Source organism: Humulus lupulus, chromosome 8, assembly GCF_963169125.1.
Source record: "Humulus lupulus chromosome 8, drHumLupu1.1, whole genome shotgun sequence".
Taxonomy (NCBI): domain Eukaryota; kingdom Viridiplantae; phylum Streptophyta; class Magnoliopsida; order Rosales; family Cannabaceae; genus Humulus; species Humulus lupulus.
This window is the reverse complement of record NC_084800.1, coordinates 49720144-49734004: the sequence shown is the minus strand read 5'-3', so window position 1 is coordinate 49734004 and position 13861 is coordinate 49720144. Positions and strand designations below refer to the sequence as shown.

Genomic DNA, 13861 nt, shown 5'->3' with positions numbered 1-13861 from the left:
CATGTTTGAATAAACATGTTTATAACTTTAAAACTAATTGCAAAGTTTACCTAGTATATATATAAATATATATATATGATATAAAATTATTATAATACATCGTATTTATCGTGTATTAAAAAATCTATTTTGTCAAAAAAAAAAAAAAAGTATTAAAGATCTACACACGTTCTTGGCAGTGTAAAATAAGTTATTATCATCATTATTAATTTTGGGTTTTTCCGATCTTCCATATTTTATAATACTTTGCGTGACAAACATGTTAGCATAAAAATTATAAAAAAAATGCAAGAGAAATTGTTTCGACACGCGAATAAAATAAAAATGTATGGTGGAAGCCAAGATGCCATTCCCAAAAAGAATAAAAATAAGTTTAGTAAAAGATGAGCACTACTCTACAAATAAGGGACCTTCCATGCCATTATTTGTTTTTCATTTATTACAAATTTGCTCATTTTTTATTAAGTATTGTGCGATATTCAATTTAAATATAAATATTCTTTGAATTATAATAATCCATTAATTTGCGTATATAAATTAACGAAATGGTAAGTGGAAGCTTAGTTGAATTGTTTTAGCCAGAATAAATAAAAACATTATTGGCGAGCAATTTGGGAATATATATATAAAAGGTTTGGTGGTGTTTTGGTTTATAACTTTTAATTTTATCACCTAATGATCGAATAAGACAGTTTTACAAGTTGAGGAAGTTACATATTTTTTCAAATATCCACGTCAATCATTTCATCCATTCATACACGGAAGTTAATGATCTAATAAAATTGTGATTAATGCAGACATTTAAAAAATTCAAAGAAAAAATTGAACAAGTGCTCATATTTTTTGCAGTATACAAATGCTCATATTTGAAAACTCACAACTGTTTAAAATCAATTATATACTCATTTATTTGAAAACTCAAAACATTGCTTAAAAGCTAGAAGGAGAGGGTCCTATTCAAAGATAGTTAAATCTTAAGACTTCTAATAATAAAAATTCAAATTGAAGAGGATTTTCTAATATAAAAAACATGCATGAAAATCTGTTGAAAAGAAATTTATAAATCTTTAAAGAAAATCATCAAAATAGTAATAAATAAAAGTATTTTAATTTTTTTTTTTATATTTGTATGAATGGATTATGAAAATTTCCAAATTTTTCATATAATTTGATAATGGTCTTAATATGATGAGTAAGTAAAAAGTTTCCTTATTTTGTAGAAAAAGACAAGACTAGACACGTAATAAAATAAAACGTGCATTTGGACGGCAAGCTGACGACGTAACTAAAGATATTTAGTATTTACAATTGAAAAAATTCTAATAATTTGGCTTTGGATGCACACACCTGCCCCTGTAAACTAGGAGAGGCCACCTAACTTTCCAACCAAAAAATCACTACCACACACACAGTTGTGGCAGTGATGTGTAACCACAACCTGGGCTCTCCTCTCTTGGCCTTTGCCTCTGAAGAAAATAAGAAATGGAGCAAAGCTGTCTGGTGTCTCATCAGCCTCACCCTTCTCACCCTCATAAGTTAGCTAATTTCATTTTCTCTCACTTTCTTTGTTTGGTTTTTTCTGATTTTGGCTTCTGCCCAAGACGACTTTTTCTTTTGGTGATGAGAATTATGAAACAAGATTTTTTTTTATTTTTTTTATTTTCAGACCAGGGTGATGAAGTTTCAGTACTTTTTTATACACAGACCCAGTGAAGTGTATTGTTTTTTGTTTTGTTTTTTCGTTTCCTTGATGAATTTTCTGGAGAAACGCAAAATGATGAGTCGAATATACAATTATTATGACTGTTCCAAAGCAAATCCACACCACACATGGTGTCTATTTGTCCCCCAAAATATCTTGGATCAATCTTGAATAAGGGGTTCTTTTGTGACTGCTGCTCTTGTCCTAATTCATTTTATCTTATTCCATATTTTGCTTCTTTTTTTCCTCAGTTGTGGTTCTTCTAGTGCCTGGAAGCAACATAAGTCTATGGGTACAGAGAGATGGAAACAAGTATAATAGCTGGACTCAAGTAAATGATGCTGATATTATCGAGTCACAGCTAGGTGTTGTTGCAGCTGATGATGGCCGTTGTTCTGAAGTTGGAGCTTCATTCCTTAGGCAAAACGGCCATGCCGTTGATGCAGCAGTGGCCACCGCATTGTGCCTTGGTGTGGTTAATCAGGTGTCCAGTGGGATCGGAGGAGGTGGTTTCATGGTCCTCCGATCTTCCTCAACCCTGCAAACACAAGCTTTTGACTTCAGGGAAACTGCTCCTTTGGCTGCTACAGAGGTTTTATTTTATTTTTTTCTCTCTGGAAAATTATGTTATAATTTTTTACTCGTGCCGTCATCTTATTTGTCAATATTAAATTTTAAGAATAATAATTTGTTACGATGTTTAGCACCATTTTCGCCCTGAAAGCTTGATTATGCTTTTGAGGTTTTTGACAAGTCTGAGTTCTTTGTAAAAATGTGAACTTTCAACAACAGAATATGTATGCAAATGCTCCCGATGCCAAGCTTTACGGTCCACTGTCTATGGGAGTTCCTGGTGAGATTGCTGGCCTACACAAAGCCTGGTCGGAGCATGGGCGTTTAGCATGGAAGATTTTGTTCCAACCTGCTATAAAACTTGCTAAAGATGGATTTAAAGTTACTCCTTTACTTGGAGGAAACATATTTAGGCACTCGCAGATGATATTGAACGATCCTGGACTGAGACAAGTTTATGCTCCTAATGGGAAGTTGTTAAAAGTTGGTGACACATGCTACAATGAGGAACTTGGCCGTACTTTAGAGGAAATTGCAGAGCTAGGGCCACAAGCTTTCTATAATGGTTCTATTGGTGAGAAACTAGTCAAAGATGTGAGAGAGGCTGGTGGAATTTTGTCAATGGAGGATTTGAGAAACTACAAGGTGGACACCATGGATGCCATGGCTGCAAATGTAATGGGCTACACTGTATATGGGATGCCACCACCTTCCAGTGGAACTCTCGGGCTTTCTCTGGTAGGTGTTCTACTGTTCAAATAGTTTCACACTGATACTGCTTAGTAGTTATAATATTTTATGCTCAAGTGATGCCTGTGGTGAATCAAGTCTTGTCTTTCTTTTAATTGTTGGAACAGATTCTGAACGTCCTTGATAGTTATGGAAGCTCTGATGCTGCAAAGGGCGATCTTGGCGTGCATCGGCTGATTGAATCACTAAAACACATGTTTGCCATCCGAATGAACTTGGGAGACCCTGAATTTGTAAATATTAGTAAATATGAAAATGAAATGCTTTCACCTGATTTTGCTAAGCAAATTAGGGAAAGAATATTTGACAACACTACTTTTCCTCCAGGTTATTATATGAATAGGTATAGCTTTATGATAATGGTGTGCTATTTCTCTCTAATCATTGTTTGATAATACTACTGAGATCACTAATCTCTAAAGTCTTTATCCCATAAATGGCAGGTGGAGTCAGCTAAGAGATCATGGAACCAGCCATTTCTGCGTAGTAGATACGGATCGAAACGCAGTGTCAATGACAACAACTGTAAATTATCCATTTGGAGGTGGGGTTCTCTCCCCTTCCACTGGAATTGTGCTCAACGATGAGATGGGGGATTTCTCAACACCTACGGAAATAACCCCAGACCAACTCCCTCCTGCTCCTGCAAACTTTATCAGACCCAACAAGAGACCTTTATCTTCCATGACCCCAATTGTTGTCACTAAGGTAAAGAGGAAGAGTTTCATGGCAGATCTGATACTGATGTTAATTACTATCTTCATAATATTCCAAACTACCAATTAAATGTGTTTTTGCCAATTTATTATGCTTCTTGCAGGATAATCAAGTAGTTGGGGTCCTTGGTGGCAGTGGGGGTATGAATATTATCCCCGCTGTTGCCCAGGTTTTTCTCAACTATTTTGTTTTGGGAATGGAGCCGTTGGCTGCAGTTCAGAGTCCAAGGATCTATCATAAGGTTCCTGAATCGTTTCAAGTCATAGAATTGATATCACCATGAAAATATCTCCAACTTGGTATTTGATTTTGTGGTTACGTCTTTGCAGTTAATTCCTAACATGGTCTCCTATGAGAACTGGACTGTGATATGTGGCAATCACATTGAGCTTTCAGAAAGAACCAAGCTGTTCTTGCAAGAAAGAGGTCATCAAGTAGAGCCTAAGGCAGGGGGTGCCATCACTCAGCTTGTTGTTCAAACACTACAAAACCCAATTGCCATGGGTCGGAAAAATGGAAAATTTCCTAATGCACAGCCACGCCATGGTACACTCGTTGCTGTTAGTGACCCCAGAAAAGATGGAAGGCCTGCTGCCTGTTGACATTTTAACGGCTGAAACATCATAAAGTGGAACCAATTTTTGGCTGATTAAGCTTTATACCGATTTGTACCAAAATGTTCCATAATATGCACATATCAATTGATATTTTCCAATATCGTCAAATGCCTACAGGGATATTGATTAAATAAAACGTTTACCGGAGGTGTTTATAAAGAACAGGGGAAAATCAATAAGATGACTTGTAAATTTTTAGTGTCACATTTCAGTTTCTTCTTCATGAAGTGAATTTTCGTTGTTTTTAACATCTTTGTAGCTCACTCACTCTATGCGGGGTGTCGAAAGGCCTTAAAAACACTTCCAAACAACCTCATAAAACCTCATTTCATGTAATCAAACATTAGTTTTTACAAATTGGGATTGAAATGTATGCTCTACCTTAATTGCACAAGTATTAACAATACAGTCAACAAGTCCACTGAAAACCTCGTTTCAAACCCTGGTAACAAACCCGGAAACTCTTTAATACGTCTTGTCCATCAGTTGTATTGGTGCTAGAATGTTACTCTTGCTTGTCTCCACCACACATCCATTCATCACCATTTCCTCAAGCATGAAATGTGCTTTTTCCAAGTGGAACATGATATCTAACTCACACTGCAAATTCATGTAGAAAAATGATTATAGAGAAATGAATTAGGTTTGACCAAATTTTTATTTTTATTTTTTTAACATAATTTAATTTCCATACATTCTTAGAATAAAGAACTTACCACATTGCCAAAATGGCGGTCCATGGTTTCAACTAATAGATGAATGAATTCCAAAATTGCAAGTTCATTCTGCAACATCATATGACAAGAAAGGAGTAGAAAAGCAGAGAGTAAGTGTTTAAAAACAAAACAAAACAACATGCTGTTGATATCAGGTTCATCTAACATAAGATTATATTCTCCATTAAAGCAAAAAGCTCCATCTCCTCCAAGAATGATACATTAATGAGACAAAGGCTGAAAGCTAACATTCACTTCTAGTATGAATTGGCACACCAATGAAGTATATGGTCATTAATGGAATAACCTATAAGACACAGAAAATCCTCCTGACTAAAATCGGAAGTCCTGCTTATGATTCTAACCATCCTTGTCTCTTTGTAAGCACAATAATGTTAAACCTATTAGCCACTGAAACCTCTACATGAAACGTTCCTCATAAAAAAAAAAAAATTGCACAAATTTTTAGACCACATTTCTTGCCCCACCAACGGCCAATGACTTTCCTCCCTCTTATGATGATCCACAAGATTAAGAAGAGAGAGACAACATGTGACTGATAAGAGAAAGAGAATGCTCCAATTATCTATGGAAGTATCTGAACTAGATATTTTCTTCAGGCATTTATGTGTATGAAGAGACTAAATAATGATTCTACCATTTTCAAGTACAAATGATTAAGAAACAACAGAAGTTGGATATTCCATGTGATTTTCATCAAATAAAAAAGCTAGCACTTTAAAATAACAAAAAAAAAAAAAAATTGGATTAGCTTACCTCATCATTGTCAACTCCAACAAGGAAAAACAGCGAGGCGTATCGTCTGTATATAATTTTGTAGTTCCTATGTTCAACAAATGAGCACTGTTTAACAAACAAAACAAGTCAGCATCACAAAACATGATTTGTGAGACAATGATTCATTACATAAACTTTTATATCTATGTTGTTCAGATACAAGCCATAGACAAGCAAGCAAATCAAGGGTCATAATAATTACCAGCATTAAGATCAAAATAGTTTATAATCTAAGTTTCACAATATGATATAGAATAACAATAACCATGGGATTTCATAATTTGACCCGAATTCTGAAACTCGGTGACGATATTTCACATTATACATAATCCACATATAATCAAACCAATGCCAAAATTTAACAGGATCCGATATAAAGAGAAGGGATCAAAACAGCGTTTGGTCATGAAATTAAGTAATGTTAACTACGGATTCCAATTCTTTGATTTCAAAACCCAAGCATGAGAATTTTTCCTTCGTCTATTCCAAATCAAATTCAATTCCTAAATTATAAATCAATAAATTTCAACCCCTACACCATTCCCTCAAATTTGAAAACTAAAACGCTCAATTCACTTGCGATCTCATTACAGGTAGTTGATTAATACAATTAGAGTGATAGAGAGAGAGAGAGACCTGTTGCTCGGTGCGGGCGAGACATTTGCGAACGATTTCACCCTCAAGAGCACGCCTTTCTTCGAGGGTGAGATACTCGTAGTACTGGGCAAGACGGGTCTGGCCCTGCTTGTTGACCATCAAGATGAATCTGATCCCCATTTTCGACTTCACTTCGATACAACGCACACACACAAACCACAAATCTATATACAGAAATTACCGCCACCTCTTAAGAAATTGATTGCCTTTTACGTTTTTATGAACTTGTTTTTGCATAGACAATTATAATAAAATAAAAATAATAAAGCTGATTAGCTATTTTGCACACAAAAATCCCTACTTTTTAACCGCATTTTGTATTAGGTCCTTACCACTTAAATTTTAGCATATAAATCCCCAAAATTGCCAAACCTAAATTGTAGCATTTGAAGTTTTCAACCTCCCATTCAAAAATAAACAAATTTCAACCTCGCTTGGAATCAATAATACAGAGTTATCATAATATTTTTTAAAGTTTAGTTAATGGCAATTGTATGAAAGTTATTACGATTAGATTCCAGTCATTTTTTTTTTTGACAAGTAACTCTCCCAGCTTACTAATTGTTAAGTTTAAAATAAACTAATCACTCACGGATAAAACAGGTACTTTTAGATAAAACTTATTTAAAAATAATCTACAAACAACATAAATCATCAAAATTAGCCAATGTGTACTTCCTAAACACTAATTTTGAATACAAATATTACATATTTTTAAATCATTCAATACAACAAAAATTGCTATGCGATAAAAATACTGTAGAAGAAATATATGAATAATTTTTTTGTTGTTGTTTAAAGTGGTGATACAGAGAGGATAAGTAATTTAAAAACATAAAATTTCTAAGTATCTTTACAATTATATACTTATAATATAAAATAATTATAAAAATTACATACTAAATTTTATTTACAAAAATACATTGTCACGTCATAAAAAAAATAATGGATTCTAAAAATAATATACTGAATTTAAAAATTTTCCGAAATCTCAATTTTTCTATTTATCTTATTTAAAAAAGTAACATTTTAGTTATTTAAAATGTTAATAAGTAAAAAATTAATTACTTTTTTCACTATTTTTATATTGCTTTTTTGAACTTTTTTTTTTTGTTTTTTTATATAGTACGGGGTCCTCTCTCTCTCTCTCTACTATACTCCTTTTTTTTTTTTTTAATTTCTTACATTCTCTCTTATCTTTAATTTTAAAAATCTTTTTCGGCTACACCGCTAGTCGATTGGGCTCAAAAGTGGTATCATCACGACCTACTCTTCAAGATGATAATTTTGATATGTGGTAAACATATTTTTTTGGCCGTCGCCGGAGAAGATGACCAGAATAAAAAATAACTTTTTAGTTTCTTTTTTATATTACGTTGACAAAAAAGTAACTAAATTTTAAAATTGATCAAAATTTAATATACTAAAATGTATATTCTTATTTTACATTTAAAAGATAATATAGTGTATTCTAAACAACTTAAATTTATTTTAAAATATTTCAAGTAACTTTTTTAAAATAGATTATTTAGGATGTTGTTTTGTATTTTTTAATAATAAGCTACATAGTAATTTGTTATATTTTATTGTATTAGTTTCTAAAAAATGATTAATCGGCAACGTAAAAGTATCTTAAGTAATAAGACACCATAATATAACTTCAAAATGACTAATCAGTGTCTTAAGATAAAAAAATTTCAAAAAATAAGTATTGAAGGTAACCAAGATGTATATAAAATAATATGCTATAAAAATATATTTTTTTCATGAAAAAAGTAACTAATTGGTAACTTATTAACATTTTAAATAATCAAATGTTACTTGTTAAACCCAGAAAAACAGAAAAAATGAGATTTTAGGAAAGTTTCAAATTCAAGTATATTACTTTTAGAATCTGTTATTTTTTGATGACGTAACAATGTATTTTTTGTAAATAAAATTTTATATGTAATTTTTGTAATTAAATTATAAAAAACAATCAGTAATGTAAATTTCTCAAATTTCTATTCTAGAATGTAAGATGACGTTTGGTTGGTTAGAGATAATGAAAATAGAAGAATAAGAATGAAAGTGAGAGTGAGAGAATAAAAATTGATATGAATGATTAAAATAATAAAAAAATTATTAATTTTTTTATCAATCTTACATCTTTTCTCCCATTTTTAAATGGAATAAGTTTCCACCAAAATGCAACCAAATAAAATAATGGAATGAAAATTGATTCATTTCCATTTTATTTAATTTCATTACCTTCAACCAAACATCACCTATGTGCTAGTTATGAGATGATAATGGCAACATGGACCTAATTATAGGTAGAGCACCCTAAATAAATGGATATTTAAAAAAAAATATCACAATGTACATATATTTTAGAAAAATATCACTTTTATACATACTAAATTAAAAAAATTAAAAAATATCTGTATTGAACGCTATGCAATTTTACTTTGAGAAGTTTACATAAATATGAGAAAAATAAATATAGTTTCTATATTTATGGGAAAAAATAATTATACAAAATATGGTAAGTTTTGAAAGAAAAAAACATTTAAAATATGGTAATTTCATAGAATATAAAAATAGATTACTATAATCATAAATACACAAAACTCCCTCTCACTCTCTCCTTTCTCTCCCTCACAACACATCTCTCTCTTTTCTCCTTTCTTCCTCTCTCCTCCCCCATTTGGTTCTCTCATCTCAGCCCTCCACCAGCGATGCTACCTCCACCCCCGAACGACGATGACGCACCTCCCCCCTACGCCCCTAATTGCTACGTACCTCTACCCCTCTAGTTCTTCTTCATATCTCGTTTTATTTTTATTTTCTTTATTCTTCTTTTTCTTTTTCACATCTGGTTTTGCCATTTGAAATTTGATTTTGCACTTCATATTTTTTTTTCCTTCTAAACCTAACTCTAACTGGTTACAGTCATGATTTGTTCTGATTTCTGGGTTTTATTTCAGATTCGTTTAAGTAACCGGGTACAATGATGTCTGATTCTTTTTATTCATATCTTAATTTTTTTAGATCTAGCTGTAACCAGTTACAATAACGATTAATTTAGATTTGTTTGTTTAGATCTAATTTTGTTTTCACACCTGACTAAGTAACCAGGTACCATGCCGATTGATTCTTTTTTTTTAGATCTGAATCTGTAACTAGTTACGATTATGACTAGTTTAACTTTTTTGTTTGTGATCCTATTTGTTTCCAGGTCTAGCTAAGTAATTGGTTACCATCGCAATCGATTTTTTTTTTTGTCATATCTATTTTGTTTTGTAGACCTAGCTATAACCAGTTACATTCACGATCAATTTAGTTTATTTTTTTCATATCGATTTTTTTTTTCCAAATCTCACTAAGTAATCAATTACAATTCAGTTGATATTTTGATAATGGTACATTACTAAAAAAAATTAAAATTATTTTTATAGCTGTAACTAGTTACTACAACACCACTTAAAAAATAAAACTGTTTTTTTTATTGTTATAACCAATTACCACACATCACTAAAAAAAATTAACAGTAGCACAGGATTACTATCACAAAAAATCAAATTCAAAATTATTTTGATAGTGGTAACCAGTTACTGCAGATAAAATGTTGATTGAATAAGATAAAAAATAGAAGAAAATAAGAAGAAATGAGAATAAAAAGTATGGTGATGAAGGTCTCAGATTTTTTTCTTCAAAGAATTATGTAAAAAAATATTTTATAAGATATAAATGATAAAAAATAATACAAATAGATTAAAATTATAAAAATAATCTCAAAACATATCAAAGCTAACTACTAAAAATGTATAGAAGGTACAATATGGTATACAAATAAATTTTTACAAATATATGGGAAAAAAACTCCCATAAGAATGTAAACAAAAAAAATATGCCATAAAAAACTCGAGAAAAAAATTACCATATTTTTTAAAGTTTAAGAAAAATCATATTTGCTATAATTTCCTCTTTTACTTTAGCTAAGATGGCTAATTTCTCATTACCAAGGATGATAGATATTTAGATATGAGTGTTAACAATCATATTCTAAGATAGTTTATGACGAAATTACACCAAATATTGAGATTTTTTTAAAACTTTGGAAAATATGGTAGTATTTTTTTTTCTTATGGCATATTGTTTTTGTTTACATTTTTATGGAAGTTTTTTTCCAATATATTTGTAATATTTTGTTTGTAAGACATATTTTTTTCATATAGTTTTGGTAGCTAGTTTTAAAAAGTTTTGAGGTTATTTCTATAATTTTAATCTATTTGTAATATTTTTTATCATTCATATTTTATAAAATGTTTTTTTTACATTATTTCTTTAAAACAAAAAATTGAGACATTCATCACCATGTTTTTTATTCCATTTCTTCTTATTTTCTTTTATTTTTTTATCTTCTTCAATCAATATTTTCTCCACAGTAACTGATTTACACTATCAAAATTTTCTTTTTTGTGGTAGTAATGTATGGTAACTGGTTACAACTATAAAAATCAATTTTATTTTTTAAGTGATATTGTAGTAATTGCTTACAACTATAAAAATAATTTTGATTTTTTTAGTAATGTACCATTATCAAAATATCAGCTGAATTGTAACTGGTTACATAGTGAGATTTGGAAAAAAAAAATTGATATGAAAAAAATAAACTAAATTGATCGTGAAAGTAACTGGTTATAACTAGGTCTGAAAAAAAAGGAATCAATTGTGATGATAACTGGTTACTTAGTCAGACTTGGAAAACAAATATTCAAATTGATCATAATCATAACTGGTTACAGCTAGATTTGAAAAAAAAAATTAAATCTTGAAAAAAAAAACCAATCGCCATGATACCTGATTACTTAGTCAGGTGTGAAAACAAAATCAAATCTAAACAAAAAAAAAATCTAAATTGATCGTTATCGTAACTGGTTACAGCTAGGTCTAAAAAAAATCAGTCGTCATGGTACTTGGTTACTTAAACAGATTTGAAAAGAAAGAAAAATAAATCTAAACATATCGTGATAGTAACCGATTATAGTTAGGTGTGGAAGATGTGAAGAAGAACAAAAAGAATAAGAATAAAACCAGTTCCGAAGAAAGAAGAATAAGAACGAAAAGAATAAGAATAAAACTAGTTTTGAAGAAATAAGAAGAAGAAGAAGAAGAAGAAGAAGAAGAAGAGGAAAGAAGAAAAAAGAAAGAAGAAGAAGAAGAACCAGAGGGGTAAAGGTGCGTCGGCGTCGGCGTCGGGGGCAAGGGCAGAGGTGGCATTGCTAGCAGAGAGGTGAGATGAGGGAACCAAATGGGGGAACCAAATGGGGGAGGAAAGATGAAGAAATGAGAAAAGATGGAGAGATATCGTGATGGGGAAATGAGAGAGTGAGAGAGGGTTTTGTGTAATTATGCTTATGGTAATCTAATTTTATATTTTATAAAAGTGTCATATTTCAAACTTTTTCTTCTTCAAAACTTATCATATTTTGTATAATTATTTTTTTTCATAATAATATAAAAATTATGTTAATTTTTCTCATATTTATAAAATCTTCTATAGTTTATATTTTTTGGACACTATATTTTGTCTAATTATCTATTTAGACACTGTATTTTAACAAATTATTCTTTAGACCTTATATATTATAAAATGATTCAATTATACTCGTAAACTCAATTATTAATATGATAAGAGTTTTGGCATTTGGGCAGGGATAGTTTTTACTCCAGACATATTTTTTTTATTATATTGAAGCAACTTGAGCTTCTCAGTTATTCGAGTGGGTAGATGCACTGATTGGTTGATAGATTTGAATAGTTTTGATTCTTTAGTTTATTGATACGACGCATATTATTAGTAATTTTGGAGATTATGGTTTGATGGTCTCCTTGGATACACTCTTCTATATTTTGTGGTCATCTCATTGGGCCTTAAACTATTGAGATATTATTGAGATATTCTCTTAATGTTTTGTATATATGGATAACCGTGAGTTTATGAATTAGATTAGAATTACAGCTCTAGTTTCCTTTTTTCTAGTTTCCTGTTTTCTATTCTTTTGTACATATATACGAGTAAAATATATCAATAAGATCAAGCCATTCACGATTTCTTCATGGTACCAGAGCCACACGGCTAAGATACACGATCGACAATGGCTGACGGTAACAATACCACTATGGTTGGATCTTCGGTCAATGGGCAAAGAAACTCTTCCAATGATGCAGCCACCACGTTAAACACTGCTGCCTCTCTTCCTCACCTAAGTGCAACACAATGGAAAACTATCGCTACTATGTTTGGTAATACTCATTCCTCTACCGACCGTTTACATGGTGAGTTTTCCAAGATTTCTTGGATTATTGATACTGGTGCTTCTAATAATGTGACGGGGGATGAATCTTGTTTGTTTAATGTTCATGATATTGCCGCATGTCCCGTCGGACTCCCTGATGGCCAAAAATTAATTGCTACTAAAGAGGGAAGTGTGAGACTCTTGGAAGGATTATTTCTTAAAAATGTTCTTTATGTCCCTAAATTGCACTGCAACTTAATTTCGGTTACACAACTCATTGATGACATGCACTATTTTGTACAATTTGCTTCTAATATGTGTGTTATACAGGACCGTCATTCGAGGAAGCTGATTGGAACGGGTGAACGGAGAGATGGACTTTACTACTTCCGGCCACCATCTACAATGCAAGCTATCTCGGTGGATGGTTCTTCATCTTCGTTGGAACTTTGGCATCAACGTCTTGGACATCCTTCAGAGAAAGTAGTAAATTCATTACCTTTCCTACGTAATTCTAGTGATATATTAAATAAGGCATGTGATGTGTGTCCTCGTGCCAAACAAACTCGTGATTCTTTTTCTCTTAGTGACCATAAGGCCTCCCGAATTTTTGAATTAGTACATTGTGACTTATGGGGTCCTTACAATACTGTTTCTTCATGTGGGGCTCGTTATTTTTTGACTATTATGGATGATTTTTCCCGAGCTATATGGGTTTATTTGTTGATTGCTAAATTAGAGGTGTTTAAAATGTTTATGTCGTTTTTTGCTATGGTTGATCGACAATTTGGTCAAAAGGTTAAGATTGTTCGGAGTGAGAATGGGACAGAATTTAATTGCTTGCAAGATTATTTTCTTTCAAATGGGATTTTCTTTCAAACCTCTTGTGTGGGGACTCCACAACAAAATGGTAGAGTTGAACGTAAGCATTGTCATATTTTAACTGTGGCAAGGGCCTTACGTTTTCAAAGTCATCTTCCTCTTTATTTTTGGGGTGAATGTGTCTTAGCAGCTTCTCATTTGATCAATCGAACACCCTCAAGTGTT

The 13861-nt window shown here is 31.5% G+C and overlaps 2 protein-coding genes across 3 annotated transcripts; one reads left to right on the top strand and one right to left on the bottom strand.

Moving 5' to 3' along the window:
• Positions 1-1334: 1334 nt before the first annotated feature.
• LOC133797149 (glutathione hydrolase 3-like) lies at positions 1335-4563 on the top strand. 2 transcript variants are annotated; one of them, XM_062234966.1, is made up of 7 exons: positions 1335-1535; positions 1954-2294; positions 2495-3013; positions 3133-3368; positions 3469-3733; positions 3846-3983; positions 4072-4563. In XM_062234966.1, the coding sequence occupies exons 1-7, from the start codon at positions 1424-1426 to the stop codon at positions 4342-4344; spliced, it is 1884 nt and encodes a 627-aa protein (XP_062090950.1). In that variant the 5' UTR covers positions 1335-1423; the 3' UTR covers positions 4345-4563. The 2 variants fall into 2 exon arrangements, with proteins under 2 accessions (XP_062090950.1, XP_062090951.1); XM_062234967.1 differs by having other exon boundaries at positions 1416-1535; positions 1667-2294.
• Positions 4564-4668: 105 nt separating this feature from the next.
• Positions 4669-6762, bottom strand: LOC133797150 (AP-4 complex subunit sigma). The gene is made up of 4 exons (XM_062234968.1): positions 6510-6762; positions 5853-5939; positions 5076-5144; positions 4669-4959 (listed from the first exon to the last, which is right to left on the bottom strand). Exons 1-4 carry the CDS (start codon positions 6648-6650, stop codon positions 4825-4827), a joined length of 432 nt encoding a protein of 143 aa, XP_062090952.1. The 5' UTR covers positions 6651-6762; the 3' UTR covers positions 4669-4824.
• Between the last annotated feature and the right edge of the window lie 7099 nt (positions 6763-13861).

Excerpts from the sequence above, each read along its gene's own strand:
- LOC133797149 (XM_062234966.1), top strand. The coding sequence starts at position 1,424 with ATGTGTAACCACAACCTGGGCTCTCCTCTCTTGGCCTTTGCCTCTGAA. Across the intron at positions 2,295-2,494 it reads CTCCTTTGGCTGCTACAGAG|AATATGTATGCAAATGCTCC; the intron begins GTTTTATTTTAT and ends TTTCAACAACAG. Across the intron at positions 3,734-3,845 it reads CCCCAATTGTTGTCACTAAG|GATAATCAAGTAGTTGGGGT; the intron begins GTAAAGAGGAAG and ends TGCTTCTTGCAG.
- LOC133797150 (XM_062234968.1), bottom strand. The coding sequence starts at position 6,650 with ATGGGGATCAGATTCATCTTGATGGTCAACAAGCAGGGCCAGACCCGT. Across the intron at positions 5,940-6,509 it reads TCGCCCGCACCGAGCAACAG|TGCTCATTTGTTGAACATAG; the intron begins GTCTCTCTCTCT and ends TTTGTTAAACAG. Across the intron at positions 4,960-5,075 it reads ACCGCCATTTTGGCAATGTG|TGTGAGTTAGATATCATGTT; the intron begins GTAAGTTCTTTA and ends ATGAATTTGCAG.